The sequence below is a fragment of the Callithrix jacchus genome, chromosome 16, assembly GCF_049354715.1.
Source record: "Callithrix jacchus isolate 240 chromosome 16, calJac240_pri, whole genome shotgun sequence".
Classification (NCBI taxonomy): Eukaryota; Metazoa; Chordata; class Mammalia; order Primates; family Cebidae; genus Callithrix; species Callithrix jacchus.
Genome location: NC_133517.1, coordinates 84,202,858 through 84,229,042, shown reverse-complemented (window position 1 = coordinate 84,229,042; position 26,185 = coordinate 84,202,858). Strand labels below are relative to the sequence as shown.

At 34.1% G+C, this 26,185-nt stretch overlaps 1 protein-coding gene across 11 annotated transcripts in view; it reads right to left on the bottom strand.

Moving 5' to 3' along the window:
* CSMD3 (CUB and Sushi multiple domains 3) overlaps positions 1-26,185 on the bottom strand; it is a 1,279,316-nt gene that overhangs the window by 782,098 nt on the left and 471,033 nt on the right. For all 11 annotated transcript variants that reach the window (XM_002759280.8, XM_017965625.4, XM_035276379.3 and 8 more), the window contains one exon: positions 4,980-5,104. In XM_002759280.8, the coding sequence (XP_002759326.1) occupies positions 4,980-5,104 (125 nt within the window). The remainder of the gene's footprint in view (positions 1-4,979; positions 5,105-26,185) is intronic.

The following is a 26,185-nucleotide window of genomic DNA, read 5'->3' as shown; positions in this document are numbered from 1 at the left end:
AGATTGCACTATGGTCTGAGAGACTGTTTGTTATGATTTCAGTTGTTTTGCATTTGCTGAGGAGTGCTTTACTTCCTATAATGTGGTCAATTTTAGAGTAGGTGTGATGTGGGTGCTGAGAAGAATGTATATGCTGTGGATTTGGGGTGGAGAGATCTGTAAATGTCTATCAGGTTTTCTTGTTCCAGGTCTGAGTTCAAGCCCTGGATATCCTCGTTAATTTTCTGTCTGGTTGATCTGTCTAATATTGACAGTGGAGTGTTAAAGTCTCCCACTATTATTTTGTAGGAGTCTAAGTCTTTTTGTAAGTCATTAAGAACTTGCCTTATATATCTGGGTGCTCCTGTATTGGGTCCATATATATTTAGGATCGTTAGCTCTTCTTGTTGTATCGATCCTTTTACCATTATGTAATGACCTTCTTTGTCTCTTTAGATCTTTGTTGCTTTAAAGTCTATTTTATGATAGACGTGAATTATAACTCCTGCTTTTTTTTGCTCTCCATTTGCTTGGTAAATCTTCCTCCATCCCTTTATTTTGAGCCTTTGTGTATCCTTGCATGTGAGATGGGTTTCCTGGATACAGCACACTGATAGGTTTTGGTTTTTTATCCAATTTTCCAGTCTGTGTCTTTTGATTGGTGCATTTAGTCCATTTACATTTAGGGTTAATATTGTTATGTGTGAATTTGATCTGCCATTTTGATGCTAGCTGGCTGTTTTTCCTGTTAGTTGATGCAGATTCTTCTTTTTGTTTATGCTCTTTAGCATTTGGTATGTTTTTGGAATGGCTGGCACTGGTTGTTCCTTTCTATGTGTAGTGCCTCTTTCAGAAGCTCTTGTAAAGCAGGCCTGATGGTGACAAAATCTCTGAGTACTTGCTTGTTTGCAAAGAATTTTATTTTTTCTTCACCTATGAAGCTCAGTTTGGCTGGATATGAGATTCTTTTCTTTATGGATGTTGAATATTGGCCCCCACTCTCTTCTGGCTTGTAGCGTTTCTGCCGAGAGATCTGCTGTGAGTCTGATGGGCTTCCCTTTGTGGGTGACCTAACCTTTCTCTCTGGCTTCCCATAGTATTTTCTCCTTCATTTCAACCCTGGTGAATTTGACGATTATGTGCCTTGGGGTTGCTCTTATTGTGGAATATCTTTGAGGTGTTCTCTGTATTTCCTGGACTTGAATATTGGCCTGCCTTGCTAGGTTGGGGAAATTTTCCTGGATAATATCCTGGAGCGTATTTTCCAGCTTGGATTCATTCTCTTCATCACATTCTGGTACACCTATCAAATGTAGGTTACGTCTCTTCACATAGTCCCAGATTTCTTGGATATTTTGTTCATTCCTTTTTGTGCTTTTTTCTCTAATCTTGGTTTCTCATTTTATTTCATTGAGTTGATCTTCGACTTCAGATATTTTTTCTTCTGCTTGGTCAATTCGGCTGTTGAAACTTGTGCATGCTTCGTGAAGTTCTCATGTGTTTTTCAGCTCCTTCAATTCATTCATATTCCTCTCTAAGTTGTCCATTCTTGTTATCATTTCCTCAAATCTTTTTTCAAATCTTTTTTCAAGGTTCTTAGTTTCTTTGCATTGATTTAGAACATGTTCTTTTAGCTCACAGAAGTTTCTCATTACCCACCTTCTGAAGTCTGATTCCGTCATTTCATCACACTCATTCTCCATCCAGCTCTGTTCCCTTGCTGGTGAGGAGTTTTGATCCTTTGTAGGAGGCGAGGTGTTTTGGTTTTGGGTGTTTTACTCCTTTTTGCAATGGTTTCTTCCCATCTTTGCGGGTTTACACACCTGTCGTCTGAGTAGTTCCTGACTTTTCGATTGGGTCTCTCATTGGGTGCCCAGATTGTTGATGATAAAGTATTTCTGTCACTTAGTTTTCCTTCTGACATTCTAGCCCCTCTGCTGTAGGACTGCTGAGGTCCACTCCAGGCCCTGCCTGTCTGGGGTGCACCTGTAGCACTGTGGAACAGTGAGGAGTGATACCAGTTTCTTCTTCTGCTTTCTTTGTCCCAGAATGATGCCCGCCAAATGTCAGGCTGATCAGTCCTTTTTGAGGTGACTCGGGATATACAGGGGTCAGGGAGCTGCTTGAGGAGGCGGTCTGTACTTTATAGGAGCTCAAGTGCTGAGCTGTGAGCTCTGTTGATCTTTCAGGGCTGTTAGGCCAGTACGTTTAAGTCTGCTGCAGCATAACTCACAAAACTTTTTTTCCTCAGATGCTCTGTCTCGGGGAGTTAGGACTTTCTTTATGAGTATCCATTGCACCTTCCTGCCCAGCTAGGAGGCAGTCTAGTCACTATTTGCCTGCCGAGGCTCCGCCCTGCTGTCATGGGCTTCGCCCTGCTGTCGTGGGCTCCGCCCTGCTGCCGTGGGCTCCGCGCTACTGTCTTGGGCACTACTGTCATGGGCTCCGCCCTGTTGCCGTGGTCTCCACCCTGCTGTCCTGGGCTCCACCCTGTTGGCAGAGTCCCTCTGTTATGGCGGGTTGCCTCAGAAACAGCAGGCTGCATCAGCAATGGGAGTGTACCTCAGTAGGAGCAGTATGCCTCGGGAATGGTGGACGCCCCTCCCCCACTGAGCTGCACCGTCCTGTGTTCAGCTGTGCCCCCAGTGAAACTCTCAAGCCCGAGCATTTTGAATCACCGTTTTCTTTGTCCCTGTGGGCGTGGAACCCGCTGAGCCTGATCACCTGGCTCCCTGACTCAGAGCCCCCTTTTTTTTTTTTAAGTTGAACAGTTGACTCTCTCCCAGGTGTTTCAGTCCGCTGCTGATAGGGCACCGGGATCTGTGTGATTTCCCATGCAGTGACCCACTGCACCAGCTCAAACGTCTCTTCCCGGGAAACTCCTGGTCTGGCTCACTGTCCAAGTCCCGTTTAATCAGATGGATATGCTAATCTACCCTCGCAAATCTCAGATTGCCGATTTAACAGGGCACCCAGACCAGTGCATTCTGTGCGGAGTGCCACTGCACTGCGGCACCGGCCGACACGGCCGCACGAGCCAAAACAGCTGCGCTGGCGTCCCGTGTCTCTCCTACACCTGGGAATTTCCCCGTTCTGTGGGCAACAAAGATCTGTCTGGAAATGCGGATTGAACTCACCCTCTGTGTCTTCACTGAGAGCTGCAATCCTGATTTGCTCCTACCGCACCATCTTGGCAGTCCAAGAAGCGATTTTTCTAGTCTTATATGCTTAAGTTACATATTTGACTCTTTGTCAGGGTCTCCTATATTCAACTTGTTGTGAAATGTCTTTTTGCCTTTACACAGCTCTTAAATTCAGCCCCTTCTCTATTCTCTTGACATCACTCTCATGCTATCTGAGCAGAATGTACAGGATGTGGTGACACAGTGAAAATGTTCCCTAAAAGAGAAGAAGAACTAAAGAGAGCTCAAGTACAGAGACACAGAAAAATGCAGAAATGGTATTATTAAAGATAATAACCACCAGAACAACAAGCAATCAGAAATGCTAGTAGGACTGGATGAGGTGTTCATTTTCAAACACGGTTTTATAAAGTTTAGAAAGAAGTAGCCCTATTTAGTTTATATGGAAATAGTTCATTTGAGGAAAGGTGATGGGAGTGGGAGCTAGAATAAAGGAGGGGGGAGAATTTAGTTTTCATGATTAACAGTTAAATTAACTGTTAACAGTTTAATTAATTAAATAATTTGTATGTTTGTTCCTGCAAGTGGTCACAAGCAGTTAAAGAAGAGAAAAAGGTAAGCAAGTGAACTAAATGGCAAATAAACAGTCAGAAGGTGAAAAAGGAATATAATAATATAGGTATAATATCATTTAATTATAATATATTCATATATTTTAATATTGATCTCAATGAGATAACAGTTATTTATCCAATCTGTCACATGTCAGTAACAGGTATTTATAATTGAAGTATAGATTTTAATTCTACTAACAGGAACCACAAGTCTTTGATACTTGCAATTAGACTTACCTCAATGATGTTTCTTGCAAACACTGATGCTTATATCTAATGATATTATCATATCTGTATTAGTTTTTAATATCTAAAGATGATGGTATTGATACTATGGGTAGTCAAAATGCTTTATAATCAGATGAATTGCTTATTGAATTGCTTTTTTCACTGTGAATTGCTTAATTAAATTAAATAAAAAATGAGGTGATTTTAATACATTTGAATTCCCATGTTAAAAAGGTACCTTAGTTGGTTGTTTAGCACCTTTTTTATTTTATAACTAGGCATACAAAATTTCACTTGCCTTTCATAAAAATTTCCTCTGTATTTAAAATTTTCCTCAGTGAGCTTTTCCAGTCAATATTTTGCCTAATACACACACACACACACACACACACACACACACACACATACACATATACTGGTTTTATCTATCTATATATATACACACACACATACACATATATATCTCTCCAGTAATGTGTATATATATAAATGCATACATGCAGATAATATAAGATATATATTTATATCTTATTTATAATTATTGGTAATGTGATATATAAAGCCAGATAACTAAATGGTTTTTTTCTAGATTAAATTAACCAATTGTAGAACCTGTGCTCCACCTTGACTGCTACCAACTATTGGAGACATGGATGCATAAGCAATTCAAATGGCAAACTATACAAGTGGAGGAGAAATTATGGCTTTAAAATATCTGTATCAATGCTTCTACAGACAGGATAACTGATTTTTTTTTTAAAATGCTAACAATGTTTCCAGTGTCTTATATTACATATTTTATGCTTCAATCCATGTTGTATGATTATTAGATCCTTGAGAACCTAACAAAGTGGTTCACATTTTGCTGATTTTCAATAAATATCTGTAAGTACATGAGCACAATCTTTTCTTAAAGATTACATTACAATTCAAATATGTAATTGCAACTTATACTGAATGAAACAAAGCTTAAACTATTAAAATGTGCTCAGAGACCATTTTTATAAAACGTTACCTTTACACACAGGCCTGTGATCACTCCAAGCAGCAAAAACTTCAGCTATCCGTTGACAGGTGATGCTCTTTGCACCCTGTAGGACATAATCTTCATCACAAGAGAACTGCACGGTTGATCCAAGGCTAAAGTTAAATTAAAGAGAAAAATATGATTAGAAAGATGCAACATAATAACTAGGCTCCACTTCTAATGACAATATCCAATAGGTTAACGTGTACTACAGTGACAAAAAGTATCTTCGAAAACAAAATGTGAAAGTGTGACTTGTAGAAATTTAAAGCTATCATCAAGTTTAATCATCTTGTTAATAGATGTAGAAACCAAGGTCAAATAATTGACTAAGATTACCATGCTAAGTAGGTGATAAATGTGAATCAAAATGTGGCTAATTTGACTTGTATTCATGCCATAATACAGTGTTTTTCTGGCATGTATTAACATATGCATGTATGCATCTTTACATGTATATGTATTAAGACATGGATTTGTTTCTATATACATGCGTTTAATATATTTAGAGATGAAAAATTGTATGATTGTTTTTCAGATGAAGTTTTTTCTAAAAAATATTTTAATTTTTTGTGGGTACATAGTAGGTGTTTATCTTTATGGAGTACATAAGATGTTCTCATGAAGTCATACAATGTGAAATAATTAATAAGGGAGAATGAGGTATTTATCCCCCTCAAAAATTTATCCTTTGTGTTACAAACAATCCAATTACATTCTTTTGGTTATTTTAAACTATATGATTAAGTTATTATTGCCTATAGCTATCCTGTTATACTATCAAATAGTAGGTCTTATTCATTCTTTCTATTTTTTTTAAACCATTTTAACCATAACCACCTCCCTCCTAGCCCTGCATTACACTTCCCAGCCTGTGATAACCATTCTTCTACTCTCTATATCCATAAGTTCAGTTGTTTTGATTTTTAGATCCCATAAATAAGTGAGAACATATGATGTTTGTGTTTCTGTGCCTGGCTTATTTCACTTAATAATCTCCAGTTCCATTCATGTTGTTGCAAATGACAGGATCCCATTCTTTTTATGGCTAAATAGTCCCTTAACGTGGCATAAAAAGTCCTCCAGCAGAAAGTCCCTGCCAACCCCCACATGTCATCTCTCATTCATCTCTCTCATCTCTCATTCAGTCTACAGACACCTGATCAGTGTCTGTAGAAGTTAATTTATACAAACAAAAAGTTAATTTATATCTTTACAGTTTTCTTAGACCTCATCACGACTCCAAGTTTGATTCAGACAACTCTTAGAACTTGAGCAAACTTAAAAATTTATATAATCATCAATTATCTGCCTTTTTTCTTCTTTCTCAACTCAATAAATGAAAACTCCATTCTATAGTTGCTAAGGCCAAAAACCTTAAAGTTATTCTTAACTCATCTTTCTGTCTTGCATTTCATATCCACCCTATCAAGAAGATCCTGTCAGTAACACATTAAAAATCCAGAATCTAACTTTTTCACCCCTACAGTGTCAATAGGAATCTGAGCCACAATTTCTCATTGATATGATTGCAATAGTCCTTTTTGCTATGTTGTTAGTTTTTCCTCTTCCTGTTCTTGACACCCTGCAATGTATTCTTAAATAGTATCCAGAGCAAACTTTTCAAATATATATTTTCTTGTGTTTTAGGTTTTGGGGTACATGTGAAGATTGTTGCATAGGTACATACATGGCAATGTGGTTTGCTGCCTTCCTCCCCATCACCTATATCTGACATTTCTCCCCATGTTACACCTTCCCAACCCCCCAGCCCCTGCTGTCCCTCACCTAGATCCCCCCCACAGACCCCAGTGTGTGATGCTCCCCTCCCTGTGTCCATGTGTTCTCATTGATGAACACCAGCCTATGAGTGAGACCATGCGGGGTTTGATTTCTGTTCTTGTGTCAGTTTGCTGAGAATGTTGGTCAAAAGGATGAAAGCACCCAAAACCAGAGCAAAGTTTCTAAAAGTTAGTTCAAATTATATAACTTTTGTACTTTCAAATTTTCTATCCCTGTTTCACTCAGAATAAAGGGATTATCTGTTTCCCTCATAACAAAGGGATTGCCCTTAAAATTGTCGATGTGATCTGGCCTCTGCTAATTGGCAGAATTTATTTCCTATGCTTTCTCCTTCCATCTCTGTTCTTTAGATTTACTGACTTCTTTGCTCTGGCTTGAAGATATTAAGCATGTACTCTCAAGATCTTTACACTTGCTGATATATCAATCTGGAACTATTTCTTCAGAAGTCCTATATCTCCCATTCTCAATTGTTCTGGTTTCTCCTTATGCCATTTTATCCATAAGCCTCTCCCTTACTGCTCTGTATAAAACAGCTACACCTATTCCATTACCTTCTTCCTTATGATTTCCTATATACTATCTAATGCAGTTTGTCTCTTCACCTCCAAACACACACAAAAAAAACCTCGTCACTTACGTATTTTGTTTCCCAACATATCAAACATTTCCAAAAGTATTGTAAGTTTATGTATAGATTTTTAAGTGTGAGTAAATGTTATCTTTTGAAGATTTATTGTGTGCTAATATATAAGACTGCCTAATACATTCAGATATATCGTTATCCCTATAACTGGAAAAAATATTCTTACATCAGGATTCTCTCTCAAGGCTATTTAAATTTTTATAATCCGTGGCACCCACTATTTCTCATTACTTGCTGCATTTCCTGCATTCCAGAAAGAGCAAGCAAAATACTAATGTGATTGGAGCACAGAAAATAAAGAGAGGGTTATGTGAAATTAAGTCAAGAAAGCAATTAGGGGGCAGTTAGATTGCTTACAACTTTGTAGGCCATGGTAAGGATTTTGACCTTCATTGTGAGAGAACTGCGAAGTTGTTATAGGGGAATAAGATAAGTGAATATTATGATTTAAAATGATCCCATTGGTTGCTGAGTGAAGGATACAATTTATGGTGCCAAAAATAGAAGCAGAGAGTTTAGTTAACAAGCTGTCATAGTAATCCTAGTTTTCATAGAGATGATATAATGGCAACAACTATTAGAAAAGCAGTAGTTAGAAACTAATGATAAAAACTTCAGGGGATGGAGGGAGAAGGCCCTGTATACAGCCTGGTCCATAGGATTCATTTAATTACTATTTTCTCATTAACTTTATAAATTAATGCTCTATCAAGGTCACCATATTTGTCACAGATGATTATGATATTCTAGTTGTAACCAGGCTCTTCTTGCTAAAAGTAATAAATGGCATCTTGTTTAACTGACAGGTGTTTGAGCATGTTTCTCTTGATAATAGCAAATTAATTCACTTAGCTTGGAGACAGAAAATTGGTGATAATAAACATGTAACTGTTTTGCGATTTGCTAAAGAATACCAACGGTGGTCTCTGAAGCTTCTAAACTTATTTTTTTCCCTAAAGATTAGCCATCTCAACATGCTTTTCTCCCCTTAATACACTGGGAAAAGTAGTTTAGAGTAGTAGTTAACAGTTTTAACTACAGAATCACAAGTATCTCCTTTCAAATACTAACTCTGCCCTAAACTTCAGCTTTCTCATCTGTTGTGATAATGTAATCAAATATTATTTATAAACTATACAGTGACTATGACATAATAAGCACTCTGTTATTTCCCTCAATTAGATTAAAATGAAGTCCTCATGGTCTGGGAGTTCTTGTCTATTAAAGTCATTTTGAGTATATCTGAATTGCTCAATTTGTCCAAACTTTAAAATTTCATTCTCATAATTACATTTAAGTTCTGGTGGGTAAAATTTAGTTTTGTCCATTTATAAAGTTTATATTCTCAAAATTTGACTGCATCCCATATCTTCCTAACACACACCTTATGTTCAAAATACCATTACCTGTAATTTACTTTTTCTCATACCTCTGGTCTTTCTAAAATGTCTACTCTGCCAAGAATTCTCATTTTTCTTATTTAGTTTAATCATTATTAATGCTTGATTTTAATTTTAGGTTACTCATGAAGTTCTTATTAATTTATCCATTCAGAATTAAATATTTTTGTCTCTTTGTCCATTGCATGCCAATACCTTAGTAGAACAATCACTATAATGCTTTAGGGGCTTAAGTCAAACTGGAGCATTAAGAGAGAGAAATAGTATATGGATAAAGAAGGTAGGAGGAAAGGAGCCTTCTCACCTACATGAAAGGGCCATTTTCTACTTTGATATTTTATCTTAGGTTAGATTATAAGATGCCATCTTAACGTATCCTATATGACACTTTGGCCAAATGGTCCATGGTTGTCCTCTGATTTAGATTTCCTAAGTCTGCTCTGGGGTGTTTATGCTTCAGGAGGGGAGGCAATGGGATATTTTAAATGAGAATTTAAATTTCTTTAAGCAGAATCCAAACTGCGAATATGGTAAATATTTCTAATTACTCATTTATATTGTATAAGCCATTAATTACTTCCCCATCAATGAAGAAAAGCCTCTATATTGGGCATTTGGAGGAATCTTCATTCAGGATCACAGATACACTTTAACATATTCTAGACCAAAAATATAAAAGTGTAAAACAACAGAGGACAGAAGTCAATGAAATAAGCAGGCTTTCCAGTAAAATCCAAGCTCAATAACAGAAAATGGGTATCTTAAATAAATGCACCATGCTTTTAATGTATTAAATATTTTAACATTTGAGTCAAACTTAAGAAAAACACTAAGTATCATTGAGAGAGAAAGAGAGAGAGAGTGAGTGAAAAAGAGAGAGAGAGAGAGAGAGAGTATGTACTCCTAGGAAACTATTCAGTTACCGTGAAATGACAAGGACAAGCTGTAACCACTGAAATTCATCTGTCACCACTGAAGAGATGTCTACCCTACCCAGATAAATAAAACTTTCTACTTTAGTAAGTTATTCATTCTGATACAATATTTCAAAACAAATGGCTGAGCACATTTTTAATTTAAAAGTACCAAGTCATCAAGCAAATGACATGTAATGATATTGTTTGAAAAACTAGTGTTGACCTTCTCATGCTGGCCAATGTTTAAGTGCTGTCATCTTTGATAAAATGACACTTATTTTGCAAAAACACTCTATAATATCAAAGCTGTCAGTAAGAGAAGATACGAGGTTTTTCAAAATACATAATTTTTTACCTATGTTGACCCAAGATAGTGAATCTATAATTTTTTTGTTATTATCAAATAGGATATAAATAAAGACAGAAATATGGAAGGACAGATAATAGTACTTGGGTCATAGAAGAGGATCTAATACAAACAAAGGAGGAAGGAATCTTGAAAGCGTTACATCAAGAGTAAATTTGTCTGTACTTTTGTTGTTATTATTTTTTGGTCTATTTAAAAGGTCTAGACAATTTCCTGACAGATGCAGAAATTCAACACAAAGTAGCAGATGCACATTTTTCAAAATTATCACTGTACAAATAGAAATTATCCAGGCATGAGGGATGATCAAAATTAAAGCATCTGCAAACCATTTCTGTTGTAAAAAAGTCAAAACACTAAACGTGAAGAAAATAACCATTACCAAAATGACCACAATAATGATGGTTAAATATCTTTAAAAGCCTAATTATTCTCTAAATGTCTTTAAACTAGCAATTTCAAAAATGAGTAACTGCACATTAGAAAATCTAAGTTTATCTGAGGAGTGGGAGATTTTTACAATATAAGATTTTCTGTTGTAAAATTGTGTTCATTGCAGAAATTTTGAAAATTAAGATTAGCAAAAAAAAAAAAAGCAAAAACCACTTAAGCTCTACACTGTTAAACGCGTTTTTGAAACTAATTCCAAAATTTTAGTTCTTGACATATTCAAATTAATTTTTTCTTTCCTTCTTGTTAAATTGGAGCAAGTGACGCTCCTTATAGAGAGGTCGTTCCTTTAACCAGTTTTGGATTCAATCCTTCCTGCCTTGTCGTTACTTGTACTATCAATTCTTCTTTCTTTCTCTCGAATATTCAATTCGCATTTTAAGGCGGTAGTAAAAACGATGGTATTAATCTATTTATTTGTAAGTAATAAAAATTAAATGTTAATCAACTTTGATCCAATGGGATGATAAATTATTTTATTTTCAAAATATTTTGTTTCTGATGCTGTTATATTGGTAAGTTTTCTTAGATATAATAAAGTATTTCATCTCATACCAAAACTTTTCTTCAAAATATAATAAATACCATGGTTTTTTTAATGCCCATTGCCTATTTCATTGACCTCATAAAATTAATGTCTTTCCTTTGCAGAAATAGTGTCAAACAAACGAAGACCAGGTCCAATATAAGGAGAATTCAATTCAGCATTCACATGCCTTCGTATTGTTTTACACTGTTGGTTATAATCAGTCTGGATATTGTTTTTTACTGGGTATCTTGCTTTGTGGCATACTCAAGGTCACTCACTACCTCATTCAATATTTATGCCAAATACTGCCCTATTTAATAACCCCTAACTTGGTTATTTGTGTACAATTTCAAGCATACTAGAAAGATAATAATGCTACCTGTATCTGTCCCTCCAATACTCAACTTCAGATAAATTCTATCACTAGGAGTATATCCTTCTTAAGGATTTACTTTCTCTATTTATATACTTCTATGAAACATAACATAGTATACTGAAAAATGGTTTAATTCCAAAAGAAGCAATATTCTGGATAAAGGAAAAAAATCCCAAAACAGATAGATTGTTCAGAGAGAAACAACATAAGCCCTAGGCAACTACTTAGTTAATATAGATTTCCACATGAGAATGGCTCTTCAGTAGTTAAATGAGCAAGCTAAAAGCAAAAGTCACAGAAAAAGTTGTAATTTCAAACCTTCAAGAGAAAACATATTGATTATTATGATAGAGTCCTTTAACCTCCAAAATTAACTGTGGTGAGCTCCTCAAAATCCACAAAAAATATTTCTATGACATCCAGTAAGATTTGAATTTTTCAATTTAGTACAGCTACTAAAAATGCAAGAGCTGAGGATTTTTTTTTTAATTATACTTTAAGTTCTGGGATACATGTGCAAAATGTGCAGACTTGTTACATAAGTATACACGTGTCATGATGGTTTGCTGCATCCATCATCCCGTCATCTACATTAGGTATTTCTTCTAATGCTGTCCCTCCCCTACATCCCACCCCCTGCTATCCCTCCCCTAGCTCCTCCAACCCCCAACAGGCCCTGGTATGTGATACTCCCCTCCCTGTGTCTGTGTGTTCTCATTTTTCAGCACCCATATATGAGTGAGAACATGCGGTATTCGGTTTTCTGTTCTTGTGTTAGTTTGTTGAGAATGATGGTTTCCAGCTTTATCCACGTCCCTGTAAAGGACATGAACTCATCCTTTTTTATGGCTGAATAGTATTCCATGGTATATATGTGCCACATTTTCTTTCTCCAGTCTATCACTGATGGGGGTATTTGGGTTGGTTCCAAGTCTTCGCTATTGTGAACAGTGCCACAATAAACAAACATGTAGATGTGTCTTTATAAAAGAACGATTTACAATCCTTTGAGTATATATTCAGTAAGGGGATTGCTGGGTTAAATGGTATTTCTAGCTCTAGACCCTTCAAGAATTGCCACACTATCTTACAGAATGGTTGAATTAATTTACACTCACACCAATGGTATAAGTGTTCCTTTTTCTCCACATCCTATCCAGCATCTGTTGTCTCCTGATATTTTAATGATCACCATTCTAAATGGCATGAGATGGTATCTCAAAGTGGTTTTGATTTGCATTTCTTTTATAACCAGTGACGATGAGCTTTTTTTCATGTTTGTTGGTTGCATACATGTCTTCTTTTGCGAAGTGTCTGTTGATATTCTTTGCCCACTTTTTGAGGGAGTAGTTTGTTTTTCTCTTGTAAATTTAAGTTCTTTGTAGATTCTGGATATTAGCCCTTTGTCATATGGGTAGATTGCAAAAATATTTCCCATTCTGTTGGTTGCTGGTTCACTGTATTGATAGTTTCCTTTGCTGTTCAGAAGTTCTTTAGTTTAATTAGATCCCATTTGTCTATTTTGGCTTTTGTTGCCATTGCTTTTGGTGTTTTAGTCATAAAGTCTTTGCCCACGCCTATGTCCTAAGTGGTATTGCCTAGGTTTTCTTCTAGGATTTTTATATTGATATTTATTTTTATGGAGACTAAGAGATAAATACTTGTCACCATATGATGTTTATATTTTGTTTTGCTTTATGTTTTATATATAACCTTCTCTGGGTCTGATTTTTCTCTTAATTAAATACTTTTTAATAGATCTTCAATTCTACATAAATGCAATATTTTTACATAACAAGCGAATAATGGTGCAGATCCATAACTGTGTTATAATGTAATAAAAGGCACATAGTGGGATAATAATATTCTTTGATAGAAAAAGGGGAATAAAACAAAGTGCTGTTGAAGGCTACTAGTAGAATGGATTAGGAAGTAACATTATGTTGTTCAGAAAAATTACAATATACATACACATAAGTGGCAAGTATAATTTAATTAAAAGCTTAAATAACATCAGTTTTTTCTGTGTTACAAATGTTTTTAAGATATAAGTTAAAATCATTCGACAATAGTAAATACTTCAAACAGTATTAGTTGAAGAGCTGTTTGGGATTATTTTTGTTAGTATCATCATAGGAAAGAAAGTGGTTAAGATTATAAATTAGAACCTGGTTATGTAATCCCTTCAAATCAAATGCAAAATAAAATTAGTATGAGAACTAATAAATGAAATAATTTAATGTATATTAAATAGCATTATTATTAGGTTGATAGTCTTCCTAATGATATCCATAACATGCTATTTTGAAGTTCACATGTAGGCATATTCATACAATATGCCTCTTGAAGCCACAACCATAAAGTAAGGCAAGGTTAACATCTCATTCTTGTCACATTAACTTTTACTGTACCCATTGCTATTTCACTACCTGTCTTCTCACCCCTATATTACTATTTGAAAGTAATGAACTAAATAATGTAATGAGGATAAACCTATTTGTATCTAATTTTTCCAGGCTTGTATTATATTAAACTTTGATATTTTAATAGTGGTAACACGTTAATTATATTTAATTAAATAAATATTAATCATATTTTTAAAGCCCCAGACGACTGTGGCCCTATCTTTAGGAACAGCTGTCAGAGAGAAATAAACCAATTGAAGTAGAGGTTTAAATAGTTAAAGTCAAATCCACCACAGAGTAGGAAAACATTAGAGGCACAGATGAACTGAGCTTTGTGATACACAATGTTATAAATTATTTAAAGTGATAAAGTTTATTTTTAATACTAAAATAAATTATTAAAATAATAGTAAACATAGAGATTTGAATAGAACATTCTAGTTTAAAAAGTACATTTCTGTATAAAATCCCATTTGACCTACTCCTGATGTTTTTACTCGTTAATGTCATAGCAATTTATAAGAGGAACCCACAAGACACTTTGTGAGTGATATTTAAAGTGCAAAGACTGATGTGCATAGCAACTACCTCATTGTCCGTGAACTGTTCAATATTTCACACAATGGAAGGACCAGTTAGATTGAACACTGACTACCGACTACCTATATTTAGTATTTGCCCCTTAAATCCTATACGGAGGTGTTGACAATGAATAATAAATTACTGCATGTATCAGTAATGTAAATTCAGAATATTAAGTTGCTATTGCCATATGAAGCCTATAATATAGAATCAACTTTTCCATATTCAATTTATCAGCATTATAGTACACTGAGAAAAATTTTGAGTAGATTAAATTAGGTTACCTTTAGATGAGTTCCAGCAGTCACATTCCATGAATCAAGTAGCTTTTCATTAAAATAAATTTGCCAAAGCAAACATACCTTAAGTACTTTATCAGGTTTTTTTGTGTTGCTGTGCTTCTTTAATGAATAAAATATGAACTTAGAAGGTAGGGGTATTTTGCTTTTAAATCATTCTCATTTAATGTAATGACTATGCTATAAAGCAGTTTCTCTAATCATAAAGATTAAATTATCCTGATGAAAACAACTTTGTAATTGGTGTTTGTTCTTGCATTAAAATGTCTTTTCAACACTCCCTTCAATAAATGGTGCTGGAAAAACTGGATATCCATTGCAGAAGAATCAAACTATACCTTTATTTCTCACCATATTAAAAAAATCAACTCAAAATGGATTAAAGACTTAAATGCAAAATCTGAAACTATAAAATTACTAAAAAAAATTTAAAGAAAATGTTCTAGGTGCTGGTCTAGGCAAAAATGGTATAGTTAAAACCTCAAAATCACAGGAAACAAAAAGAAAAATAGACAAATGGGACAACGGTAAACCAGAAAGCTTTCGCATAGCAAAGGAAACAAAGTAAAAAGATAATCTGTTGAATAGGAGAAAATACAAATTTATCATCTGACAAGGGAGTAATACTCTGAATTTAAAAGGAACTCGGACAACTCAAATAATACCATAAAAAGTGGGTAAAGGGTATGAACTGATATTTTTCAAAGGAAGACATACAAATGGCAAACAGGTGTATGAAAAATGTTCAACATCTCTAAGCAAATCAAAACCACAATGAGGTATCATCTTACCCCAGTTAGAATGGCTATTATCATAAAGACCAAAAGTACTAAATGCTGGCGAGGATACAGAGGAAAGGGAACTCTTACACACTGTTGGTGGGAATGTAAATTAGTATAGCCATTATGGGAAGTAGCATGAAGATATCTCAAAAATACTAAAAATGGAACTACCATACCAACCAATAATCCCACCACTGGGTATTATTTCAATGGAAAGGAAATCAGTCCTTTGGGATATCTGCATCCCCATGTTTATTGCAGCACTATTCACAATAGCTAAGATATGAAATCAATCTAAATGTCCATCAGATGAATGAACAAATGTAGTATGTATACACAATGGAATACTATTTAATCACAAAAATAATGAAATCCTGTCATATGCAGCAACATGGATAGAACTGCAGATCACAATATTAAGTAAAATAATCTAGGCACAAAAAGACAAACATCACATATTTTTATGCATATGTTGGAGCTAAAAAATGTTCATCTCATGGACATAGAAAATAGAATGAGAGTTACCAGAGTCTAGGAAGGGTGTGTGGTGTGTGTGTGCATGGGAGTGTATATGAACAGAGGCTAGTTAATGGATGCAAACATACAGTTAGATAGAAGGAATAAATTCCAGTGATTGATAGCATAGTAGGGTGATCACTGTTAACAAGATATTGTATAGTTCTCTTTCAAAGTAGCTAGAAAAGAAGATTTAAAATGTTTCCAACATAAATAAATAATAAATGTTCAAGATGACAGCCATCCAAAATACTCTGATTTGATTATTACACATTTATGCTATATCAGAATATCACATGTGCCCCATAAACATGTACAATTATTACACATCAATAAAATATATATAAAGAATTTCTGGTAAAAACAAAAACTAAAAACAAGAAATAGTGCTTTACTAAATGTTAGGCAAATCTAAGTACCAGCTTTATAAAATCAAATCATGGATTGTGGAGTAGGGAGTAACTGCAAGATGACCTCTGAGATTTTTTTTCCAGCTATAAAATTTAAGAAGTCTCTAGGAATAGATATGGTGCTAAAATACAAACAGATAGTTGTATAAGATATTATCAAGTGGTGTATAATGCTAAAAAATATCTCTTTCATTCAAAAATGGGGCTATAGATGCTCTTAACTTTAAAGGAAAAATAAGCCCCAAGGATTCTATAATGGTATGAAATGCAAGGGGTAGTTTAAATATTTTACCAGTTTGTAATACGAGCTGGTTTACAATGTTACACATTTTACACCAAATTTTAATATTATCTCTGCAAAGTATTACAATATACCTTGCCATGATTGTTAAAAAAGACATGGTCCTATATTTACTGTCTTTCCACCATCTCTTCACTATCTCTCCACCAAGTCCTAGGCCAGATGGAGACCATTAATGCATAAAACCATAGAAATAGAAATGGAGCACATCACACTCTGATTCTCCAAATCATAGACTAGAGAAGGGTTCTATATAATGATTTCTAAGTAAGTAAAGGCGAATGTGTAAACTGCTACCTTACAGTTATTCGTTCATTATATTTGAGCAATTAAAATTAGAATGACAAGAAATCTTATTTTACTTTAAAAATAATTCAACATTTTTTTCATGGTCAAATTAGGCTCCAGTATGTTAGACTTAGAAAGTTCCAAAAGCCTGAGAGAGTGAGGGGTTAAAGACAGTTTTTCCCTGGGAGTAGAAATTTCACAGCTGAGGGGAATCTAAAAAATACCACCAGCATCTAGTTGAGGAGAGCAGACCCCACAAATAACAGACAGGCTTAGAGAAGTACATTAAAGGTCTGGGAAAATCAGCAGCAACCTTTTATGAGTCAGTGGAATATGAGCTAAGACTGTAAACTCTTGAAGGGAAAAATTGTGTTTTATTCATCCTTTTATCCAGGGTCTAGCCCAATGTCTTCAGTGTGTACACAGTGGGTATTGGCTAAGTACATGAGTGGAAGGAAGAACACACTAGGATAAGGCATATCAGTTTAAACACAGGCATAATGCAGAGCCTGGGAAGCTTTGTGGATGTTACCCGTTGTAATTACAAATACTAAGTTGTTTTTCTGGACTCTGACAGTGGTTGGAGAAGTAGCTGGTTCTAGCAAAAGGTCTTAATAAAATTCAAGATAATAGTGCAGCATCTACTTTTACGGCATATTTTGCCCTCCACTCCTTGCTGGCTAAAACTACAGTTCCCAAAGTATGTTGAGCTTTCTGAGTTGCTAGATGGAACATACAGGTTGCTACAGTATACTTTAAATTTTTTGAAGGAAACAAAGATATCCATCATGAATTGTGCAAACTACTAGCTTGAAGTAGTTCACACTTTCAGTATTAGACTACTATTAATATACTCCTTTTAATGACATCTTTTGATGATGCTGGATTTTCAGTGGCAGCTCTGATGAAAAGCAAATATCACACCATTTTGCTGTGGAGCAAAAAACGACGGTGGCAACTTCAAATCTGATTCCAAGGTTTGAGAAATTGTGCAGTGTACAATGTTGAGTTTTTAGAACATAAATTCATAAGTCATTTAGCCACAACTACTTAATAAACAGAAGTGTCAGGTATGTATTTCTTTGGGCCTGGGAGCCAGAAAAAAAAAAAATTGCTAAGGTACTCAGGTCACTGGGATGCAAGAATATTTGCAAAGTTCTTGTGCTAAAACATTGCACATGACTCTGTGAGTCTAGATGTATAGTGAGCAAATATTTTCTTCCATTTTATAGGCTGTCTCTTCTTTATCGTTTCTTATTCTGTGCAAAAGGTTTTTAACTTGTGTCATCATTTATCTATTTTTGTTTCTTTTGCCTGTGCTTTCGGGGTCATATCCAAAAAATCATTGCCCAAACCAATATCATGAAGCTTTTCTTCCAGGTTGTTTATAGTAGTTACATAGTTTTGGGCCATATGTTAAATACTTAAATTTATTTTGAATTGATTTCTGTGTTTGGTGTGAGATAAGGGTCTAATTTCATTCTGCACATGAATATGCAGTTTTTCAACACCATTTGTTGAAGTGTCCTTTTCTTATGGCGTGTTCTTGGCACATTTGGTGAAAATCAATTGGCTTTAAATGCATGAGTTTTGCTGATCTCTCTATTCTGTTCCATTGGCCTTTTCTTGTTTTAATGCTAATACTATGCTGTTTGGATACTATAGTTTTGTAGTATATTCTAAAGCCAGATGGTATGATAGTTCCAGCTTTGTTCTTTTGCTAAAACTTGCCTTGGCTATTTGAAATCTATTGTGGTTTCATGTAAATTTTAGGGTTTATATTTTATTTTATTTTTGTATTTCTGTAGAGGATGTCTTTGGTATTTTGTTTGAGATTGCACTGAATCTGTAGATTGCTATGGGTAGTATAGACATTTTTTGTAATACACATTCTTTCATTCCATGAGCATGGGATATCTTTTTATTTATTTGTAACTTATTCAATTTCTTTCATCAATGTTCTATAGTTTTCAGTGTAGAAATCTTTCACCTCCTTTGTTAAATTTAGATACATTTCAAAAACAGGTCATAATAGCTGGATAAGAGTGGGAAATAGGGAGGATGATCCAAAGTGAGCTCAATTATGAAAAAGAAACAGGTTGTATGGGGATTTTTTTAAAGTATCAATTTATACTAACTGCAAGCAGGTAATCACTGCAGAATTTTAAGCAGATGTGATTTGAGTGTTGTGATTTGATATACTTTTTTAAATATTGCTCTGTTTTGTGGTGAATGTATTATAGATCACAATACCAGTAAAAGACAGATGGTTTAGGGATGTTTGGATGGTCTAAGTGAGAGATGATAGTGGTTTGAATTAGGAAGATTTTAACTGAAATGGAGAATATTGGATATTTTTAGAATATGCTTTGGAAAAAAATCTCAAGTACAGGTAGAACTTCTTGATGAATTAGATATGGAGAAGTGCAACTAAGAGTAGTTACTAGTTCTACAAAGATTTTTATGAAAAATATGCTAATGTAGTTTATAGTCACAGACTTGCTTGCTTCTTCTATTTCCATATTTAGTTTAACAGTGACTTTATAGATATTTCCCTTCTTCCTTCTACCCTAAGAGAAGAAGGAAGCCTCTGTCTTATTTTACCTGTGTTGCTTACATTCAAAACATTTTCATTACTCAGACATCCCTTATCTTTGTGTCTCATTCCCTAATTTCCTTCTTTTATTCTCGTTTTACTTCTGAACCTATGACCATATCATTATATTACTGAATTAAAATCATATTGCTTCTTTCACTTTGTCCAAGTCACAGCATTTACAACATAATAAGACTATTTTCTTTAGCAAAATTTACATACATAATAAAGCTGAGGGTCACTTCTGTGGAAACTTAAAGAATATTAAATTGATTAATAGTTCAAATTTTGCATGGAAAGGTCTAACGAATTTGACCTTTTGAATTTGTATATAGGTTTTCTTTATCACTAATTGTGACACTAGAAGGAAGCCTTAGTATTTCTTTTTACTGTAACTGTTTTTCAAAAATCACTCCTGTAATTAAATATGTGTGGCATAAAATATATTCAATGATCTTGCTTTTATAGAGTTGAAATTACTCTTGGTATACCCAAAATATTCTAACATTAGTCAGGCAGAAATTCTCAGTTTATCGAGAAATATGTTTATTCATCAAAGGTATTCCCAAAATATTTTCACACTACCCAACCAGAAATAATTGGCTTATCTGTAAATATTTGTACTGATCAAAATTATTTCATAAATACATCAATATATTATTTAGTTAAACTTTATTTCAATAAATTATTACTGTAATTTAAATTATCTGTGGTCTTGTTACATTTTATTTTTGATGGTTTTCACATTAACATTGCAATTACAATTTGTTTTTCCCTCCAGCAATTAGGAGAGCATGAGAGTAAAGTAGACAGTCTAGAGTGTAGAGATGTGCTAAGGTGTGCACGGGGTATTAGGCTTTGTTATTCATGTTATTTTCTTTTAAGTTTGCCTACCTGACTTGAGTATTTTCATAAGCCATATATTTTAAATGTCCTATCAGTTTAAATAACATGCCAGAGGAGCTTTCAAAAATCTAGTCCCACTATTTCTTCTATATATTTATACAACTTGAAATATATTTGTTTTTAAAAAGAGCTAGTTTGTATATGAAAATAATGTACTGAGCAGTTTGAGCCACAAGCAACAAAAGAACAGTTATGCTTTCATTACTCTTTGTTTTTGGACCTAAGTAATATGTCTTGTCTTCTTCTTCTTTTTTTTTTCTGAGACAGTCTTCCTCTGTCACCCAGGTTGGAGTACAGTGGCACCGTCTTGGCTTGCTGCAACATCCTCCCCTTCTCCTGGGCTCAAGTGATTCTCCTGCCTCAGTCTCCTGAATAGCTGGGATTACAGGTGCCCACCCCCATGCCTGGCTAATTTCTGCTTTTTTAGTAGAGACAGGGTTTGCCATGTTGGTCAGGGTGGTCTTGAACTCCTGACCTCAGGTGATCTGCCTGCCTTGGCCTCCAAAAGTGCTAGGATTATAGGCATGAGACACCATGCCTGGCTGGTTACAAGTCTTTTAAGGAGCCATCTCAAAGAAGACAGAAACACCTTTTCATACAGACAAGAGTAGGATAAGTAAAAATTGCAAAGATCAATGCAATTACTACTTATCTGAGAAGTTGATCACCACCTGCAGACGTCTGTCCTGCAGACCCTGACTCAACAATGGATGAGTGAATACACTCACATACACTAGAACATTATGAATCTGAGTGGGGTAGGGATGGTCTTTGACTGCTTTTAGAGGAGACTGCAGCTAATCAACCATAACTCCTCACATTTCTTCAGGATAGATTTAATAACAGAAGTTCCAAGTCAACATGCTTGTGGCTAATTAACATGGTTAAAAGAGTGGTTTTATGAATGATAAAAGCTTTAGGTTCTGGGGTCCAGAGTAAACACCATTAACAGGTAATTCCCATTTGACCTCCCCATGAGAGGATCATCCAGCACAAACTTCACATGAGAAAAAAAAATTAGAGTAGATACAAAAGAATGTGGGGTAAACAGACTTAACTGGGGAAGCTTTATTGTCCCTACTTTTACTCTATGACTTAAAATTCTAACGTAATGAACTGGTTGCCTTCAGCCTGTTCTATCAAAACCTTTCAGCCTTCCAAAAGGTTTGAGATTATAGTCTTCTAACTTTCCCTAATATTTCCCTAATATTTTGCCAGTCACCCCAAGTAAATCACAACACTTATCTTACTGTTACTGTCTGTATTGTTTGTATAACACAAGAAGAAGACAACAGTGCAAGTTTACTCAAATTCAATGCAGCAAGCCATTCTTAAGCATCTAAATATTTTTTTGGAGATTGATGATTTAAAAAGACAGTATCTTCATTCAAATGTAGAATAAATACTGAGCACAAAGATAAGAGAATCACACAGTGAATTTTATTCAAGGGAAATGAGTTGTGAAAGTTGATCATATGAATTAGATCATTCTTGCCATACCCAACAAAAACAGTCAAGAAGCCAGGGGGGAAAAGCACTCAGAATATATAAAATTGCTCTAGAAGTGTAATTCTCTGCAAGTCAGGCTGCTAAAACTGCCTGTTGTAACCTGAGACCAGTTTTATCTATAACTGCTGAAATAAGTTGGTGCAACATTAGGACTAATTTTGACAACCACCATCACTCACCAATGGGAGCGTACCACCTCCCCAAAACTTTACTAGCATCAGTGAACTTTCTCAAAGAACAATATGTCACATTTTTCCTTTAATGAAACCTGCAACTTTCTCTTTATTCTTCCAACATACCAAAGACCATCTGGTCTGATTTTATACCCTAAATTGTAATTCTTTCTTCTCAAATAAAATGATACATTTAGAGATTCATCTTTACATTTTTATTTTTTACTTTAACATAGTCAAGAGAACATTGATAAAAATTATAGCAAACCAAGGAAGATGAAGGAAATTCATTTGAAGAATATATAGGTTTCTTATAAGTAAAGATTAGCAGAATAATATTTTAAAAAGCAAGAGTAACATGAGCAATATTACAGAGCTGACTTAAGGTTGAATTTGGAAGAACAATTTGCCTTAAGCAACTATTAAGTTAGAGGAACTGATAATTTTTACCTTGACATTGATTTTACATTAATTTTTAAAAAATACGTACCACCAAATTGAAATGATACATTTTTCGGTAAGAGGCAAGTGTGGCAATTTGTAATGTAATATGACAAAATGGAAAGATAACGTCAGAAAATTAGGTTTCTACTAGACTGAGGAAGAACTTAAATGCTAGACTGCAAACATATAAGCAAGGGTGAAAGAGGACCAAATTGCAAGCTATGTGACCTGGGTACAAGGCCTATCTTTATTACTGCTAAGTATAGGAAGTTCTAGTACATAATTTTACTCCTTAGTAAAATAGAAATATTGAAATCTACATTGTTTTAATATATAAAAAATTAAATAATGGTGTGAAATTGCTTTTGAGTTAAAACATGATATATGTATGTGTATAATAATTGATATTATATTACTTCTTAATTCAATAGATCTGGGGAAAAACAAGTTTTTGATTAAAGAGTATTATTGCAGTATTTAAAAATGAGGACTCTTTTCCTCAAAGAAAAGTGTAATACTTCTTGCAATAAAATAGATTATTGTTTTTGTGCAGTTGAGAAATTTTAAGTGAGTAAAGTCAACAAGAGGGAAAGAAGATTACTATTGAATGAGATAGAGTAGCTCAGTGGGTTGCAGAATGTTGGAAAATAATGAAGACTTTTAAATCATTCATTAGCAAATCCATATAGGACAATAAGAAAGAGAAGGGAAAGACAGGTAACCTAGCATTTATTAGCCTCTCTTTGTTCTGAGTACTTCACTAGGCAAGTTTATGTGTGTTAGATAATCTAGTCCTTCACTGTGGCAGTTCAGTTTGGGGTTAACCTTTCTCTTTTTATTAAAAATAAAAGATAACTTTGTGTAGAATAAATAACTTCTCCAAGTCAAGTAAAAAAACAATAGGACTTAAAATCAACTTCATCTGATTCCAAATTTCATGCTTTTTCACATGTAATAATGTACTAGTTTTGTTAAAAAGATTAATTCATTTTTTCTAAAAAGTTGAAAATGAATATTCAACCCTCAGAAGAATTAAAATGATAAAGACCTGAGGGAAACATGGAAAGTCATGATTTTGAACCCTTTAGAGAAGATGGGATTCCTGAAGCAGGTGATATCTCTATAAACTCACTTCAGAAGTGAGTTTTGAAGCTGTAACTCTGAAAAGTTTTTATGTTTCAGAAGTGAAAAGAGAAAGTAGATTCAACAAAAGAGTGAAAATGGGTAGTTAGTTAATGGCTATACTCAAAGAAACCAAGCTATTTCTCAGTCATTAAATTCAAGAGAGGTTATAATAATTACAAAGGCTTATAGCAGTATGGTAAGAAAGGAAGGTTTACTCTTGAAGTGGAAAGAGACAGAACATCTTTGGAAGCCTCTATATGTTAATGGTCTCTTTGTAATTACCAACAGTAAGATTTATAAATTAATATACTAGCATATTTAGAAAGTTCATGTTAGGAAAATGAGTGAAAATGACTTTATATTCAGAAGTATCGTTGATTTACATTATGATAATCAACTTTTCTTGAATATACATTACACAGTAGTGTTTTAATAGTACCAGATACATTCCCTCCTGTTTCACAGATGAGATATACCAGAATTTTAAGAATCCAGATACAAATCAAAAATTTGAAGCCCATATTGTTCTTTACTCTTGAGAGAAGCACAAATTTATGTTCATGTTTAGTGGGACATAAGATATTTCAGTATCTCTTTTGAAATCTTCAAAACTCTCATTTTCCTCTATATATTTTGATTCAGTTAGAAAAGGCATAAATTAAGGCCTTTCCTGCAGAAGAAAAGTCTATGAAATATAAGGATCCCACAAGTTGAGCTTTCCCAAAAAGTTGGTTATAATTTTAAGGGCATTTAAATTTTTAATTTATTTTTCAGCATAGAAAATGCTGCCTGCTTTTTATTTCCTTGGAAGCATTTCTCCCTTTAAAAGCTTGTTATATTCTATAGTATTTCAAATTAGAAACAAAGCTTTTAAGACTTCAAAACACAGCTGCTGGGACTATCACCTTGGAGAGTAGAACACAAATGGTAACCAAAATATAACAAGTAAGATACCTTATCTCTCGAAATTTTTTCTCACAGATTTTCTCGGTGATTATAAAAATATTGATTATGCGCAAACAAGACTGTTTCTGTTTCGTCAACTTACCTATAAGCCATTTACTAATTCAATGAATTTGAGGTCCTGCTACAAAGTCATGTGATCAGAAAATTAATAATAAATGCTGAACTGCAGTTTTGCTGTTTTAATCAATTCAGTTCATTACATTTATTGAACTCCCTTTGCAGGCATATAGAAACGTGAATACTCATATCTGATTACAAAGATCCTACACTTGGAAAAATTTCTAAAAGAAAAAAATTGTAGTACTATAATGAAGGAAAATATGATGTTAAGAAGTTAAGAGCCAGATAGTAACTGATCGGAAATATAAAAAAATAGTTTTTTAAAAGAGGATTTCGAGCACTTGAAAAATGTGTAAGATAACACAGGCAAAAATGCAAAGATATAACATTCTAGGAAGAAAAAAACAACAGAACTAAGTAGTCACGGAAAAGCAGATACATTTGAAGACAACTATGTAGGACAATTTGTCACCACACAAAATATGAAAGGAAGTTTGGGGATATTTTGAAGCATTTTGAATGCCAACACTGAGTATTTTTTCGATAAGTGGGCAACAGGAAAGCTCTGCTAGTGTTGAAGCTGGAAAGATACATTATTGTAGATGTTACAGATGGAAGCTGTGGATGAGAAGGAGAAAAACTGGCAGCTTGTGAAACTGACATCATTCTATAAGTGTGTAAATAAATGCTTAACTAATATAATATCCATGGAAATGGAGATGAGAGAACTGTTCTTATCTTTTCTATGTTTTTTAATAATTGATATATCTCTTTCTCTCCAAAATTTTCATTCAGAGATTACTGCAATGCTAGGAAAATGATGAAACAGTAAATGTCTGAGGTTGTAACAGACATTCTAAGGGAAAAATTTTGTAATATATTATCCTTAAAATGACATGTATATGTGCATATACACCGCTTAATTCAAAATATAAGATAAAATCACTTGTATATCTTTGCTTTAAATTTTAATGGATTTTATTTTTTAGAGAATTTTAAGGTTTATATTAAAAAAAAACACAGAGTGTACAGAGGGTTCTCAGACACCACCTTCCTCTCCCCAACATAATACAGTTTCTCCCATTATTAATATCTTGTATTAGTATGGTACAGTTTTAAAATGAATGAATCAATATTAAAATATTTTATTAATTAAAGTTTATAATTTATATTAGAATTCACTATTTGTGGTCTGTGAGTTTTGACAAATACATGGTGTCATGTATTCACCATTACAGTATCAGGCAGAATAGATTCACTGCCCTAACTTACAGTCCCCTGTGCACCATCTATTCATCCCTCTCTTCCCTTCTGTGAACTCCTGACAACCACTGAACTTTTTTA